This window comes from Lathamus discolor, chromosome 5 (assembly GCF_037157495.1).
Source record: "Lathamus discolor isolate bLatDis1 chromosome 5, bLatDis1.hap1, whole genome shotgun sequence".
Lineage (NCBI taxonomy): Eukaryota > Metazoa > Chordata > Aves > Psittaciformes > Psittacidae > Lathamus > Lathamus discolor.
In genome coordinates, this window is record NC_088888.1 from 44,225,491 (window position 1) to 44,243,563 (window position 18,073).

Sequence of the window (18,073 nt, forward strand, 5' to 3'; positions counted from 1 at the left end):
TTCAAAAAACTAAATTATCAAGCTTTTTGTGGTTTTGTTTTTGTTTTTTGCTGAAGTACATAACATTATACAACAGTGTTAGAACTGGATAGCCAGTCTTTAATAAATCAATTACAGTATCTGACATCTGAAATGTACATTGAAAATCTTCATTCTTTTAACAATTAAACAATATCAGCGCATAGATTGTGTCACCCAGATATGGATCCCTTTAAGTGATTTGTGCTTTTTTTTTTTGCCTTTTTTTTTTTTTTTGCTTTTTTTGACATTGCAAACTGTAATGAAAATGCCACAGTTTTGGCAGTGAACAACCAGAGGAATCCTCCGCTTGATTTATTTTAAATAAACAGTGATAAATAGCTCTTTTTTTCTGTACAGAAATATTGGCTTCAAAAAGTCAGTGTATTGTACTCAGTAGAGCATGTTGAGTAATGCTACACCTTAAAAATTGGCTTTTTTCAGTTAGTGGTGTTAAAAAATGCAAGCCTCTTTCTGGTTTGCTTCAATTGTTTCTATGTACCATAAGACTGTATTGCACAAAAAAAGTTCTTAAATACAGATATAATTTATGTTATTGGATTAAATATTGCAACAACTAAGTGGTAAGTGAAGCAGTTTTACCTTGCACATGCAGTGTGAGGATACACAAGGAGACTGTTCATAAAACTACAAATACATCATTGCAATCTTGACTGCAGTAGGGTGAAAGGAGTGTGAAACAAATGTTATTTTGGCAAATCCACTGTTCCCCTCCCACACCATCTCAAGCAAGGAGAACCTTGGTAAAAATGTAGACAGAGACCATAATATGTATTTGTTTTCTTCACAGTAGCCTGAGTAGTGCTAAACTGTAGTTCTCCAGGAACCCAGCTCCAGATGTTATGAAACTACTTTTCTTCCATCCCACCCCACCCCCCAAAAAATCAAGTTATTTTGTTTGAAAATTAAAACTAAGTTTCAGAAGTAGAGCCTGTAATACTTTCAACAAGAGACTTATAAATCTGAGAGTTCAAAAACCTTGGAAAAGAGTCCCTATGCATTAGGGTGTATATCTGGAGTTGGGCATCTTCATACATGTGAGGGCTGGGATCCAGCAAGTTTCTGTTGATCACTTCTCTCACCCGGGAATCAAGACTAACCTGAAGAAGATGAGAACAGACTAATGTTAAACAGTAATATCAGAAAGCTTTCTCAGGGCACTACTGAACACCCCGAGTTTATTGGTTTATTCAAGCAATGCCCTATGCTTCTTTCAGAGCCACCACACAATTACATATTGAGCCCATCAACTCTATTTTAGTTTTGACTTTGTCTGTGCATCCATCTTAAGATCTGTAAGATGAAATGCAGCTGTATAACAATAAATACAGTGCAGCTAAATAAATAGCTGCAGTAACCTGTATTTCCCCAAATATGTTATTTTACATAAAAAAAATACATATTTAAAATTATTTCTCTGTACTGAATGGCTCTCATTCAGAGAGCTGAAATGTTTTTTCCTGACCACTTGTGGTTAAATCTTTGAGAGTTACTACTCTCAAATTACCCAGAGTTTTTAATCATTGTTATTGTGCTAATCTCCCCATTAATCTTAAATATTTCAGACTGATCTTCTTTCCAAGACTCTCTAACATCTGGTGATTTATACAATTAATACTTTCAGGATATCATGTATCCATATTGAAGTTGTTAGCAAGTGTCTATTTTAGCGTCATATTTACTTTCCATTTGTAATGAACTCCTGGGCTTAGGCAGAAAAGGGCATATTATACTTGGGATGAATGTACAGATGATTGTAGAATATAATTTAGAAATTTGAATGAATGTACAGCTTATCCACAAAATTCTCTAAACTCAGTAAAATTAATGCCTTCTGGATTAAATGAAATGGCAGTAGCACAAAAGCCCACTGGGGCCAGCAAGGGTTTACTCAGCTAAGAAGAAAAAGGCTAAAACAGAGTAGAGAAATACCAAGCATTGATGAGTTAAGATACTATGATTTAGACCAGGTTGCAATCTGACCTTACTACTTTGCAGCCTTAAAAATAGACATTCATATTGTCTGAAGGATTGAGTTCCCATACCAAGATACCTTGAGATGTGAAGGAGGCTAACTGAGATGAGAACTCAGAACATGTGTGCATGTGTGAGCTTGTGGTTTTTTATAGATGGAGAAGCAAGTATTTGAAACAGTGGTATGATATGGTACTGAGTAGTAAATATACATTTCCATTACATTTTCAATATCAACTGTAAAATCTGGCATTGTTGGTTTGTTGGCATTTGGACTATGCTACTGCCACATCAGGCAAGCTTTCTCCTCCAGTATTTGATATTACTTGATTATCAGTCACAAGGCACAACTATGATGCAGCCTAACTGTGAGTAAATTGTTGCTTATTCATGCTAGCAATCTCCCTGCAGAACAGCTATTACACCTGCTTAATGCACACTGACCATCTAAGTGCACAGTTCTATGCCTGTACATAGCACCCTGGGGTCCCTTCTGTATGTCTCCATTATGGATCAGCTGTGGTGTTGCATCAGCTGCCATGAACAATCTCCCCGCATTTCCACCCCAGTGCTTGCCTTGGTCTGGGCAGCTCCACAGCTAGCTGAGTTAAGGAATCGATCCATCTGAAAATGGCATTTCTTTTCTGGGCTGTTTTTCAGCCCAGGCATTTTTTTCATTGAATTCATTGACTAATATAGCTGTGCAAGAAGACTGGACTGCACAGCAGGAATGAAGAGACCAGTGGGGCTGCTTGGCCAGTGACTGACAGCATTTAGACACAACAGCAAGCGAGGGTGTAATGTTATGCTGGTTTTGAGAAGCAGTGTTGCAGCCATGTGTCTTTGAAATTTACTTGAATAGATTTAAATCCTAGACCATTGAATTTCTGTAGCACAGAAATGGCACACTAAGATTTAAGCAGTTCTTCCTCTGACACAGATATACGCACATTTATCTTAGCAAAACCAATTTGTGCAGCTAGCTAATTGGTTCATTATCATGAAATGTAACAGCTGTGATAAAAAGCTCAAATTTGGTAGGATAGTGGGGTTTTGTGCCATTGCATATAACAAAAGCTAGTTGTACTTACAGAATTAAAAAAAATAATTGTGGAAATATTAATTTACATTGTATTTTTTCAGTGACTAAAGCCAGATGTCAAAACTAGTTGGAGTTACTAAAGGTATTTCCTTGCTAAATAGATGAATACAAGGTATCTGTTTAGAACACTAAGACCTTCTGCCTCAATAACTTAATTACTGAACAAGTGATCCTAAATATTTCAGCTGTTATGCCAGAAGAGAACATTTGGAACAGGATGCCTGGATGAACAACAACTTTTCAGCTCCAGTGCTAATCTAAAGCATGGCAAAGAGTTCTTGTTTGCCTCATAAGATTTCCAGTAGCGGCAGGAGCGACTGGATTGATGACATCCGCATTATAAGTTTTTAAGTAGTTTTGTTAAACCCCAAGTCAAACAACACACAGTGTTTGAATTTTAACTGCTAGTGATCTTAGCCTAAATAGACAACTGAGCATTCAGCACATACATATGTACTAGAGATATTAAATTATAAGAAAAACTCATTATTAGCTTGCTGTACTGGCTGCTATCTCACTCCAAAGGAAAAGTATACCCTATGGCACAAGAGAAAGTAATGGAGCTGTTGGCTTCATTCATATGAATGAAATTGCAAATTATTACCAAAAGCAGTGCAGAAATAAAATGTAGGAAGCAAGGTCCACAGCGAGCATAAATTAACATAATACCATTGAGTAAAAGTCAGGTGCAATGCACAGAGTCAAGGCAAAGGAGCTAAGTACATGACTTGGCCTAAGAAAGGCTATTCTATAGTGCTTATGCATTTCTATCCTCTCTTCATTCCAAAATGTCATTTGATAGTGAATGCTTTTTCTTTCCTCCAGGTGAAGATAATTTCAGAATTTGTCTATTTCAGTTTAAGGGTTGATGAAAATCTTACCTAATTTCCTAGATATTATCATACCTTTCATTATAGAAAATGATGTGGTCTCCATTCCTGGACTCTCATATAGGAATAACCACTTCAGATTTGGATTTTCTCCCAGACAGCTGTTGCAGCAGATAAATCTATCATGATTCTGATTTAAATTCCTTAATTTTGATGCCTTTTCTCCAGAAATCCATTTTCATTACTTCCTCTCTCTGGCCACATGTTGCATTACTAAAGAAGCATACCTATTTCTCAGCCTTCTCTTACTGGAATTTCTTGAGTCTTACAGAGAACTTTGAGGTGTTGTGGCCAGTGATGCTAAATGGCCTGGCACCTTTGTCTCTACTTTGTGTGTCGTTTTCTTTCCTGATTTAATGTCCGTACTAAGACTTTCCTCTGACAAATCAGGCAGGCTTTCAGACCCCTATCTGACAACCCAGGGTATAATATTTCTGCTCTGGAACAACAGAATTTGTAAATATAACATTTACAGCTTTACCTCTTTTGGTGATAGTATAGAGATGTAATCTTCATATATAAGTCTTGCTTTTTCTTCAATAACTTTCTTGTTCTGTTCCTTCTTTAGATCTTCACACGCAAGCCAGAAAAGCAGGTTCTCCTCACTATATTCTGTTCGAAGAAACTCTCTGAAAAGGTTCCTCCCAGCTGGTGTTTTCATCATCTTGTCAAAATTTTGAGCCCAAGACAAAATTTCTTCTGCAGTAGGGTTTTGGCTGCAAAAGCATAGTATCATTACAAATATGCTTCTATTTTTGTAACAGTGTTTTAATACATTTGTCAAAAAAATTCTCCTTTCAACTGCACTTTAGTCCAGAGTGAAAACTGGAAGCAACAGGGCTTCAACAGTGACAAGGGAATTTTGTTCACTCTTCACTTGTGCATTCATTATCTCAATAGCCCACTAAACGTGCTTAATATTACAAGACATGCACTTGGCTTTCTACAAGTTTTCTATTAGCATTGTTAGCCATCAGACTCAAAGACAAAATCTCATAACAGCATTGGATTCCTGCCTCTGCAGTTAAAGGAGATGTAATTTCAGGGAGCTGGCAACAGCCTTTCTTTCATAGAATCTCTTTTTTTAGATGATACCTGATGTCCCCGCCTGCTCCTGATGGTGCTTGGCCAGCCACTAGTTGCCGCATGGTTTGGTTCAGGAAGGACAAGAAAAACAAAAGTCTCTTGGCAGCCAAGAGCATACTAATGAGGCCCAACAAAATAGTAATTCAGAGAGCTTTTAAATTAGCATATTTTTCTGTGCTTGTACCTAAGGGTTGCTAAGTTTCCCTCTGTTTGGTGCTATTGACCTGAATGATGATCCATTGGCATGAGATGTGATAGATGTTGCTGGCAAAACTGGAGAGAGAAGAAATGGGAAAAAGTCCTCATTCCCATTTTCTGAAGGAAACTATTTGTGGCTTGTAACAGCGAACACACTGGATAAGTGATCAGAAGACTAATGCGCATCACTGATCCATTAATGCACCAGTTAACAGCTTGATAAGGTAATACTCCAAGTTACTTAACAACAATTAAATATGATTTCTAAATTTAACTCTGAGCGCTCATCCTCTGCTTCCTGATAGGATCCAACACGAGAGATTTACTAGCTGTTGTTAACAGATTCTGTGTAATCATGTTGTACAATAAGTGATATTTCTCCATATGAATTCTCATTAAGGCCATTTAGCAGCTCCTACTCTGCATGCAAGGCAGACTGGATGATGGGAAACTATTTACAGTAACCTTTTGGCAGTCCAAAGGATCTAATAAATGAGAAAGTGTTTAACATTTGAACTATCCAGCAAAATAATTGTAATTTGAACCAGAAAGTATTAACATACAGAATTGAAGGTTGAAAGTCCTCAGAGTGAAAAGAACCTGCTGAGGTGGATGGAGCTGACAAGTAACTTGTGATCCCTCATTGTCTAAGGGGAAGCTCTTTTCACTATTTTGTGGAAATTTCACTATTTTGTGGGAAGTATTTTGTGGAAATTTCTGACGTTGTCCTCTTATAAATGACCATGAATAGCAATTAAGATGAGTTGTTTGAGTTTCTTTTTCCATCAATCATATCCTCTAGAGTTGAGTTTTAATTTACTCTTCATGGGATCAGAGAAATCAAAGCCACTGATATGTTAGCATTTTTCCCAACACAAAACACATGGGCTCAAGATTTAGACAAAAATAGAAGCTCAGACCTTTGGTGTGTATTAGCCCATTTTTCAAGGTATGTGTTTCCTTGGTGTATTACAGTGAAACCACAGCGCAACACGTTTTATGAAAAATAGCCACATTCAAAATCCGACTGTGAAGTATGCTTGTGCCCATTACTTTTTATTCTTGTTTGGACAAACAGAAGAAAATGATCCTACAGGTCTATGGAATCATCCATGTACCTCCCACTCCTGCCTGCAGCTCTTCCCCACAAATAAGAAACTCTAAGTAAGCCAGCCTTATGAATATTTCTGTTGGCATTTCCCTGTAAGGACAGATTTGGCTTCCTATTGTATAGATTTTTTTTTTTTTTTTGAGGAAAAGGAATTAAAAGGACATTCCCAAAGCATAAAATACAAGTCAATTTTTGATATTAATTATAGGCAAATAAAAACATATAGGGGACAACAGTTTGACCAACTTACCATTCTTCTATGACTTGGATACTCTCCATTTTGGTTGTATGTGTTGGCCTTCCTGCATTGTCTCCTCTGTCTTCATTCCTAACAGTGAGGCTGCAATGTAGTACAACACTTTATTTTGTCTAGAGAAAGTTAATTTAAAACAATGATTATAGTAATGAAGACTCTTAAAAGATATAAACCTATGTAAAGTGGTTCATTTTCCACTCTTCCCCCTAAAATTTTGGAGAGAAATTTTAACTACTTTTCTCCTTAATTCTGATAAATAGCAATTAACAGTTCCTATTGGCATATGTATTTTTTTTACAAGCTCACAGTTTATCCACTGAAAGATGGACATAAACTTAGAGGTCACTTCTGTCTGGAGTAATTTCACTCAGTAAAATGAGAATACTAGTAAGAATAAGAGTAGGGACATCTGAATTGGACACTGATGAGGCTTTGGTGCCCCACCAGTTCTGGATGGCTGTTAATTCTTTAGAAACATTCCCTTTTTTTCTCTCCAGGATACAGTGGCAGTAGATGACTCAAATACAGAACTTAGCGTGTGGCAGCTTCTTATGATTTCCTCCTCTGACCTAAATCTGTTTTTCATTCCCAAAAGTAAAACTTACTGCCTCTCAACAGGAAGGCATCCATTACCCTCATATTACCACAAGCACGGAAAATAAAGACTTCCTTTATGTGAGTATGGTTTGGTTGTGGCTTTGTTTCGGTTTTTCTTCTTCTTTTTTGAGCTGGTAACTAGCATCTTTTTAACAGGATTTGCTTTAGTGGTAGCGACTTCCTCTGTGTGTTCTCTCCATGAATGTTCTGGAACGTGTATTGCCAGCAAAAACACAATTCCTGATAACTACTGAAATAAAGTATGCTTTGAAAAACATAAGTATTCATATAGGAAATGTGGTTCCAATAATTAACCTTAAGAACTGGAACGTAGTAAGGAGATGGAGATTTCCCTTTATTGGGTGTTTCCTATGCATCCAGTTGAGACAAATAGGGAACCAAGCAAAAAAATTCCCCCTCCCAATCCCACGACAGCTCATATTTTGAATATTGAATATTCACCATACAATGATGCTTTCAGTCCTCCTAAGTGGTTATATACAAAAATATGTTGGTAGCATAAAGCTTCTTCCCTCACTAATCTGAATAACTTTGGCTTAGCTCTGAGAAGAAATCCCAGCTTTGGGACATTTTTAGCACATCTAACCTTTCCATATGCATTTATGAGTTTTTTCAACATTTATGAGTTTCTTCAACATTTTTTCAAGCTTTTGGCAGAATTAATACGTGATCTCAAATACTCTTCTGAAAACTGGAAGTTTAGGCTCCCAGGTAAAGCATAGCACATATTAAGACTTAAACATTACAAAGACATACACTTTCAAACAAAGCTGTTTGATATTGTTTGCTCCTTCACTTACCTGCCAAGACCTTAGTTCAGGCCCTTGGTCCTGCTTCCCCTGTTACAGCGTAGGAATGCAGCTCCTGTGCTGCTAAGGTGTTAGGGTGTCATCAACTGCTGCAGGAGAAACAACACATCCTGAACTCTGGGGTTGGCAGGTAAAAAGCCTTTCACCTCCTCTGACCTGTTGCTCATCACTCTATAGAGGGAGCAACCAGGAAAGCCAATGGGAGTTCCGTATACAGGAGGAGAAAAAAAGGGGACCATCCATTTTCTGCCTTGTAATTTTTAAGTCCACACATGAAACTGCTTAGGGTCACCTTGCATCTGTCCAGAACACAAAGTTGGGATGAGGGAGTAGCAGGGAAGGCACAAAGCTTCTCTCTCACCCTCCCTTCTTTGCAGTCCATAGGTAGAACTGCATTTGTCCTGCCTGCTCGGTGCAAAGAACTTTGATTCCACAGCAGAGTAACACCATGGAAGGAAGAAACAACTTACGCAGGTTGGGAATATAATAGGGTGTTCACCCAAGTCAGTCCAAAAGGAAACGAAGTTGCCTGCTTTCTTTCCTCCATCACATGAGCCGCAGCTAAGCTTTACTGAGATAATTTACTTGTCAGGCAGCAGACATCTAAGGTTTGGATGAACAGTCTTACTGGAACTAGAAAGTGACTCATCTGAAAATATATGGGACTCATCTAATCTATATGGGTAATTTAATTTGATATCTAAGATCAAATACTCTTTGTTTTGCTCATGCAAAATCTCTGCTAAACTTAGGAAAACCAACATGGGCTGATGAAGGTGGAACAGAAGTAGTGAGTGGTAAGAAAGAGAAATACGAAAATGGACGAGAAAGCCCTGTTAACTTCAATGCACTTTTTTATTACAGGACTAATGGATAGGCCCTATGCATTTTGATTTTCTGTAAGATTACACCTCAGTAAAAAGTTCAAATGGTGGGCCTAGAGTGTGGTGTGCAGTTTTCTGGTATCTATACCTGAGTGACAATGTGAGCTACACACTTGGCCATAATTCCTTCGCCTCACCATTCACAGCTGGAGTTCAATAGTTGAAGTCAGTTAGAGTTACAAAACAGGGGAGACTGAAGAAAGAAGTGTTATACTTGGTTGGAATGATTTCTCAAGTTTGGGTATTGTGTTTAAAACTGTGCTAAATTTATAATACATCTTGGCCTAAATTGTGTATTATGTTCCCAGTGACAAACACTAGCACTACATTTCAACTTTTATTTATCTACATCTGTCAAACCTGAAGTTCTATTGGATACATTACTTTTGATATATTTTTCCTGTGAAAGAAACCATCTTTTACATTGAATTCAGACATGTTCTGTTTTCACTCAAGGAACTGGTTCATGTTCACTTAGAAAAAAAAATAAATATTTACACTTTGGTGACTGCAAAGCTAATTTGAAAGCAGTCTTTAAATAACTCTGATCACAATAACATATTGCTGCCTTTTACCTCAAAATGACAATGCTGTGTTGCTATTTGCTACATTGCTACCTCCAGTTGAAAATACCCTATCTGTTCACATTTCTCTGTGGAATATAAGCAGTCTCCAGCAGCAAAGGCACTTTGCATACCTAGAGTTGGTGTCCTTGATACATTATCCCATCATGAAAGCTAGCTGATTATGGCAGAATAATTATGCTGCACAGTGTAAAATTAAACAGAGTAAAAGTAACAGGATAAACAAAATTATTTTAGTTAAGGTTTTAAGAAGAAGAAATTGCTGATACAACTTATCAAAAAGTAGTTAACTTAAAGTATGATATTCTAGAGAGGTATCTGATGTAAATTAACATATAGGGTGCCATTTATTAGTTGGAGTATATCAGCAGGTATCTTTAAAATCTAGAGTTGGAAATAAAACTAAATATGCCTTAAAAAGTGAGAGTTTGGGGTGCCTAAAGGCAAAGTTTAAGTGGAAAGCACAAGCACTGGTTTATTTTCTGTTCTTACGGAAGGTTTGTTCTGTCCACTTTTATGCTGGTTCTATTGCTCTAGAGAGTATAGTAAAAAGTACTCCAGTAAACCCAAGTGGCCTGAGCTCAAAGTATCTTTCAAATATATTTTGGGTTTGACTTCTACAAAGCCAATAATTTCTATAACTACTGCAACAGTATTATTACGAGTAATATCTGTTTGCAGTAAGTGCATTTCCATTTTTCAACTTCACAGACTTTATAAGTAAAAATTTTAATGACCAGGGACTACTAAAAGAATACAAATTTAATAAATTACTCTGTACAAGGTTAAACTGACCAAGTTCAGAAAACAAATCTTTATTTATTTAGCTATACTTATTTATTTAGCTGTTATATATAGCTATAATATATAGCCAACTATCATTTGGATGTTAATATTGATTTCAGCAATTAAATAATTGTTCTGTTGTGTAATTACTTAGCTAAATCAGTATTGCAGGGCACTGATGCATGGTAAGGTAAAAAAGCCAAGCTAATTGGATAAAATCATCATGAGAGCTGGACTTATTTAAAAGCAAAAATCTCACTGGCATTTCCTCCAGATGTTTTCAGCCAGTGGTTTTAGCCTGTTTTTAAAGTTGCTTAGCGTCCCTACTGCTGCACTTACCTTCTACTGCCATTAAGAAACTGAAAATTGTTTTGAGCTTGAACCTGATCATTTATTCTCTGCATATCCAGTAAACAAAGAGTCTTTAATTGCTTCCCAAGGGTCATTCAGTAGCCTAAATCTGGTCACTGAGCAACTGCTGTTATCACTGTGGCCATTGTGACAGTTACTAAGATTAATATTCCGCCTATGCATGGCTAACACCAGTTATTATTCACTCAGGTATTTTCTCAGTTATACACATCATATGTAATATGCCTTCACATTAATTTGCAATTATGTCTGGCACTGAAGACAATATGATAATTAAAACCTATTGCCTTAGTGGTGTCTTTTGTGCTGCCATGAAGATAAGAAGTCAAACAGGGACACTCTGAACTAGCTGCCATTCAGGAGATTTGTGCTCAAATCCTGCTTCTTGCCTGAAGTTTGTAGACGACAGGCTCCACAGGATGATGATTGCATTTTAGGCTGAACCTGTGTATGTCACACAGTAGGGCCACAAGTGCCCCAGCCACCACTGAAACATCAAAACTTCCCTTATTCCAGACCAAAGGCTACATGAAGTGAGTTGCACATATATAATCTAAAGGCAGAATTTGGTTTTCAGATAAAAATCAATATTTAATTAACATTCTCTGGATAACAGATGTTCTGACGTTTCTTTTCCTGCTCTACCCTTTGAAAGAGTGTATCTCACTGGCACCACTATCCTATCCTACTCCTAAGAATTTTTATTATCAGATCAAGAGACAAAATATTTTTAGGTCAGAGGTCCAAAAGGAAAGAGGGATTTTTTTTTATGCTTGAGTCCAGTTTCCAGTGCAAATGAGCTACAGGCAGGACTTCCATAACTTGAGTAATACTGATTTAGTAGATGCAGATTAGGTGTATGCTTAAAAAAAATGCCCCGCCAAAAAAAAAATCCCAAACAAAGCAAAGCAAAGTAAAACATAACAAAACCAAACAAAGCAAAGCAAAGCAAAACAAAACACAAGAGATCAAGATTTAACTGTAATTTTAAAATTCCACTGGTAGATGATGTAAAATGGCCATGCACCTAAACTGTTGACAAACACAGGTTAAATTTACCTAATAGATTCTGATAGGAACTATTTTTTCAGGGTTGTCTGGAGGACGAAAAGCCCTCCTTCGATAGAACAGGTTAGTGCACTCATTCAAGATTTGAAACACCCTTCCTGTGGGACTGTGGTGGGGTAGATGTCTTTCATGCTGTTCTGCTGAAGCTATTCTACTTTGGTGAAAGTAACAGAATACTCACAAGACAGAAACAGGAGACTCCTAACTTCATGGCAAATAATCACATAATGAATACTTTTAAGAATTTTATATAGAGTACAGTATTTTATATACCAATGAGGGGAGAGCCTGAAAACAAGAACATATGATTAGTGCATTTTCCTGAAGTGATGGGAAGGTGGTTTCCAAAACTCTGAGACAAAGATGGGAACCAACCCTGGATCTTTCATCTTTCTGGATAAATACCTTCACTCTTCAATACAAACTGGTTGTGCCCCTGTCTGTCTCCAACCTCTTTGATTCCTGTATTTTTACTATAAGTGTCTGGCTTAAAACATGCTATATGAACAGAAACATATTTTTCATGCTTTTAATTCAGTTGCAGAAAAAGTGCATGTCAGCTTCTTTTTCATTTTTTGCTTGTAGTTCAGTGTGACCAGACTGTCTTCAATACTGTGGTTCAGCAGTCAGTCACTGAAAAAACTATTGTTGGCACAGCTCTGTTTACCAGTTCATTCCTTCATGCGGAAGCAGGCTCTGGCAGGAGTCAGAAATGGATCTGGTTCCTATGTGCTGTATGATAATGCAACAGACAGCAATATGGGCACTCTTTAATATCTTTCATGAACCAAAGATAAAATTATTTTCTGACACCTTGTTTTTCTGACAGCTGGAGTATTTAAACTTTACAGCAGTCAAAACTGATCAGGGGTGTGTTTCTTCACGAGTAGAGAAGCATGATGATTTTGTTATACTGTACAAAGCAATAATAATGAAAAAACTCTGCAATACTGTAAAGATCCATTCAGAAAGAAAAATACAGCTATGTTAATCTCAAAATCACTTAAGAGTCTAGTCACTAATACTATCTTGTATCTCTCCAATCACACAAAAATAGGCACTCGTGAGAATGAAATGTTACATGAACAGTATTATCCAAGGATAACTTTCTAGCTTTTTTTTAAAGCTGAGTAAAGGGTAACAAACCTGCTTCTACCAAATTTAGGAAAAGAATTCACTTCTTTTTACTGTAAGTGAATAATGTCCAGAATGATTATTCTGAGAAAATCTAGAGCTAGAATCATGGCTTTTATGAAGAAGAGATGCCTTGCACTAGGTATTTGCATAGGCTCAGATAAACTTGCATTATATCCTCCAGGCCACTGGCTGTGTTAGAGAGGAAGGTGATGCATTGGCCATCAAAGCCGTGTGTTGTGGTCTCTTACCTCTGGCCTCTGAGAATGTATCTTCTTGTAAGAACAGTAAGAAAAAAGTACTTAGACTGCTGTAATAATATGAGTATACGCAAAGCATGGAAGTAAAGAGCCAATTTCAGCCAAATTAGTGGCACTAAATGAATTCTAGAGCGAGGCTTGTGTGGACATCTGGAGTTCTGCAAGGCCAACCTAAGTGATGTGTAGTTCATCCACAGACACATGTGAAACAGTAAACATTGCAAATTTGGTATTTCCATATGTCTGCATTGGCTGTCTGTGAGAAACTCCGGAGGGGAACAGTGGTCAAGAGACTTCGGAGTCATTTACTTAAATTGGTCAGAATCAGGTCTTAACCCAGTCAGCAGAATATGGTAAATTTTGTTCTAAAGAAGAAATAGATCCAAAAAAAGTGAAGGATTTTTTTTTTCTTTTAATTAGTGTCCATCCTAATTCTTTGTAAGATTTATCAATGTTCACTGAATTCAGTACAGAAATACGGGATGTAAAATTTTATACTGAAAATGAGTTTTAGTGAAAAATATCTACAACCTCCTCTATGGAAGAAATGAACTGCCTTGTGCTTAAAACTAAATGATGGAGGTTTTGTTTAGTGGGCTGACATAGGAAAGCAGTGTGTTGGGGAAAAGCCAAAAATTACCATAAGGCTGTAATCAGCCTACTTGGCAGTATCCGCTGAAACTATAAACTCCTTTCAAAAAGTCCAGGTACCTGTAGTGCTAAGTTTCTTGAGTGCCAGAGTTACATTTGCCTTAGGTGAAAAGATGGTGCAAGATGTATAACCCAAATTGTGTTTAAAAGAAGAAGACAAGCAGCTTGGACTCAGCTGTTTCAGAGTGAAAAACAATGTGTTTGCACAGATGATTTATAAACTTGAGGTCTGATTCTGCAGGCCTTACCTCATGTCAGAAAAACACCCAAACAAATATTTTGTTTTGGTTTGCATTTTAAATAATGCAAGTATTTGCAAGGTTATCACTCTGGCTATTTTGTACTGCAGCTAAAAACACTTGAATATTTCAAAGCTTTGGATAGGGGAAAGAATGTAGAGTCACAAACCTCCCAGCTCTTTGTTCAGCTTAAACCACTGTCTCATCATTTTGACCTGTAACCAGAAAAGCCGCAGTGATAACTGGTCTTTTTTTTTTTTTTTTCCCTTTTTTCTCATAGGTTACGAGAAGTAAAAGAAAAATGAAATAAATTATAAAACCAGATGCTTTTTCTCTTCCAAAGGCTAGAAAACATTCTATTTCTTCTTTTCCAGTTTTCCTTGGTGGTATTTTTTCCCCTTGATTCCGTTTGCTATGTTGGAGTGTGGTGTACTTCAGATTTTTTCCCTTTTTTTCCATCTCTTTGTTTGAAGAGAAGACAGCAGAGAAACAGTCTGTAACAGACAGCTGGGCACTTGTGTGTGCCGTGAATGTGCTTTCAACTGAAAAGCTTAGTGTCTGCTCAGGATCCAGTAATAGTAAATGCAGGCAGACTTCTGGCTTCCATATGCACCTTTCTGCATATCATAAATCCTTTGGGCCAACGGGGAGCTCAAGGTGGAAATTTTCTGGTCTGATTCTTGCTACCTAGGATGGGTGCAGGCCCTTCCTCTAAGGTTTCGTAGAGAATGCAGCTGACTGGAACTGAGGTTTTTTCTACATAGATTTGACAGTTAATTTACTTCTGAATTGGATTTTCCACAAAATAGCATTTGTGGAAAAGTTTAAATTTAATGAAATTTCATATTTTGTTTTGATGCTTTAAAAAGAATTAGCATTACATTTTAAAAGAAAATAATCAGTTGTCTTTGTTTCATTCATTGTTAGTAACTCTTATTCTAACTAGTCTTGTAAGTAATTCTAGTTAATATAATCAAATAATAGATTTAAATCAAATACTGTGCTTAACTTTTAAACGCTCTCTAGAAAAATTACATTCTGTCATAGTAGATGTTTTTCCCCATAAGCTTTCTGATTACAAGAAAAGAGATTCATCAGGAAATCCAGCAGGTATAACAGTCCAGGGGTGACTGAAGGAATTGGCTGACAATTCTGTCTTTGTTCTGCAGTGCTCCTCTTGCAGTGCTATTTAGACTTTTCTGTGTGAAGGAATAGCTTTTATCCCTGTGAGGTATTTGAGAGTTTAGTAGGAAATACTCTTGAAAGCATAAGAGATGAACAGGGTCCTACCTTTCTTCCTTGTGAAAGCCTGGACTAATGTCTGTGAATTTGTTTTTTCAAAGGTTTATGATAAGGCCAGTTCAGAGTTGTGAACTTCCCCATGAAAAATAAGAAACTTCTCAGTTCATCTGAGGTTGCATGTTTCAGCCACACTTTGAATGCAGAGGAGGGCAGGCTGAATTTCTTACTGCTTTTCAATTGCAGTGCTTTCTTAATACTGTGCTGGATTCAGCATACTTGGTCAATACCATTACAGATTCAACTATAAACCATTAAAGAAAAAGGAGATTGGTGGAAATTAAGGTTTAAGATATTTGAAGCATCTCAGGCTATTAAGGTCTAATCAGTTAAAGATATTTAGCTTCGTCCTGATAGTCTTATTTATGTTGTCCTACTCCTCAGCTTGAGTAAAAGCAGAATTGAAACCAACTGATCTAGTGCTTAAGAGTATAATCATCTCTTCGTTAATGGGAAATCTTGGCCAAGAATTTGGAGCTTATGTAAGATCATTATATAAGGCTATTAAATTGCATCCCACATGCCACTGTGCAGGTAAATCATCCTTACTGCAATATTAAGCTAAAGTAAGTCATAGAGGGATGTGCTCAGTAAAGCAAGTACCTAAAAAGGTTTTAGCAAATCTGCAGTGTTCCACTCTGTTCCCTTTCCTGTATATTTAACAACTTAAAATGGAATAGATCTAAAGTCTGGTAACCTTTTCTGTTCATAAGGGACAGTTGGACTACAGTCTCTTTTTAAATCCATGAGTTATATTCTCCTGCTGTATTTTTCATAAAAGTTTAATTCAGTATACATGTGGCAGACAAGCTTTCAAATTTGTCCAAACTCTGCATTTTCCTTTTGGACCCCGTGAAGAGCTCAAAAGCAAAGCCTTGTGGAATCAAAGATCCACTTGTCAATGCATCTTCCATCATAGACTGCTATTTGCAATATGATCTTTAATGTGATTTTTATACAGATTCTTTCTTCTTTTAGAAAATTTTCAGAAGCGGATTGGTAGTGGAAAACCTAACCTGCTGGAAACCCCCTGACAAAAGGGACATTCTCCTAAGATACCCATAGTATGTCCTGAAATATTTTGCAAATATTTAGAATCTGAGTTTAGTCTTTGCCAAGTTGAGCACAGAATCACAGAATGATTGAGGTTGGAAGGAACAGAGCTCTTGAGGTCATCCTGCCCACTTCCCCTGCTCAAGCAGGTTGCCTAGAACCATGTCCAGATGGCTTTTGAATATATCTAAGGATGGAGACTCCACAGCCTCTTTGGACAACCTGTGCAGTGCTTGGTCACCCTCACAGTGAAAAAGTGTTTCAGAGGGAACGTCCTGTGTTTCAGCTTATTCCCATTGCCTCTGGTCCTGTCACAGGGCACCACTGAAAAGAACCCGGCTCTGTCTTCTTTACACCCTCCATTCAGGTATTTGTACATATTGATAAGATCCTCCTGAGCCTTCTCCAGGTGGAACAGTTCCAGCTCTTTCAGCCTTTCCTTATAGGAGAGGTGTTTCTACTCATTTTAGTAGCCCTATTTGCTGGAATTTCTCCAGTATGTCCAGATCTCCTGAAATGAAGAGCCCAGAACTGGGCACAGTACTCCAGGTGTGGCCACCAGTGCCACGACCAACACATTTACTGCAATCACAGTTAAAGAAAGACTGTACTTGAAGAATACTGGGGGAGCTACCTAAAGAAATGTAATATTTACACTTCAGGATGATTTCAGAGGGTAGGAACTAAATGCTGTCAAGGTCAATGCAGGCTGAAAGGTATGTAAAGGAGACTGGTCCTCTTAATGGTCGTCCTTGATGAACTTGCTTTCCTCTTTTTTTGTGTGACTGATCTAAACTACCTAGCTACAGATATTGCAGCTCAGCAGGCACCCAAAAGCAGATAGGAACTACCAGTGTGCACTGCACTTGAACTTTGGAAATAAAGGACAGTACCTCCCTGAAACAGACTAGCACTGAGGAAAAGTTGTAACTGTGTAAGAGAGGAAAGAACTAGTCATTTAAAGCAATGACTTTCCTAAACTCTCCTTTTTCTCTTTTTTTTTTTTTTTTTCTGAAAAATCTGTAAGAAAATCCCTGCTGGATTCTATTTTAAAGAGATTGTATTGCTTTTTATAATGATAGCCACACCAGGAGCTATTTCAACTTTTGGAAACTTTTAGTCCTGTCTAGGATAAATTTTTGTGATTTTTGATCTCAGATGTGGGATGCAATTTTTATATAGGTAAGAAATCTATTGCTTGATAAAGTTTGCTTGCCAATGATTCCTAATGGAGTTACTCTAGGTTTGTTTCATTATTATAGAGCTGGTTTCTGCTTTAGGCAAGATCCAACTCAAGGGTGTATTTGGCTTGTCAGGTCACCCAACAGATCACTAGTCCGGCTGTCAACTTCATTTGTTCTTTCAGAATAATATTACCATTTATATTCCATCTTGCACAATGGATGCATCTAATTACTAGGCAATCTGCAGTGTCCTTACTCCTGGCTACAGCTATTTTGCAAGCAATTCCTTCATACATATGAGACAATTAAAAGTGACAGTAGTCTAGTGTTCAAAGAAATAGAAATTGTATTCTTTGAAAAGGTAGCTGGATGAATAAATACATTCCAATCCACTAGCAAGCCAGCCAAACAGTCACAATTAATTCTGATAAATGTTCCTTGGCCTCATTTTCTGTATTGCCTTCTTTTTATTATTC

General features: G+C 37.2%; 1 protein-coding gene across 1 annotated transcript in view; it reads right to left on the reverse strand.

Moving 5' to 3' along the window:
* Positions 1 to 759: 759 nt before the first annotated feature.
* RGS17 (regulator of G protein signaling 17) overlaps positions 760 to 18,073 on the reverse strand; it is a 71,885-nt gene continuing 54,571 nt past the window's right edge. The window contains exons 3-5 of the mRNA XM_065679091.1: positions 6,651 to 6,740; positions 4,487 to 4,721; positions 760 to 1,139 (exon numbers count right to left, since the gene is read on the reverse strand). Of these exons, the coding sequence (XP_065535163.1) occupies positions 951 to 1,139; positions 4,487 to 4,721; positions 6,651 to 6,740 (514 nt within the window). The 3' untranslated portion in view covers positions 760 to 950. The remainder of the gene's footprint in view (positions 1,140 to 4,486; positions 4,722 to 6,650; positions 6,741 to 18,073) is intronic.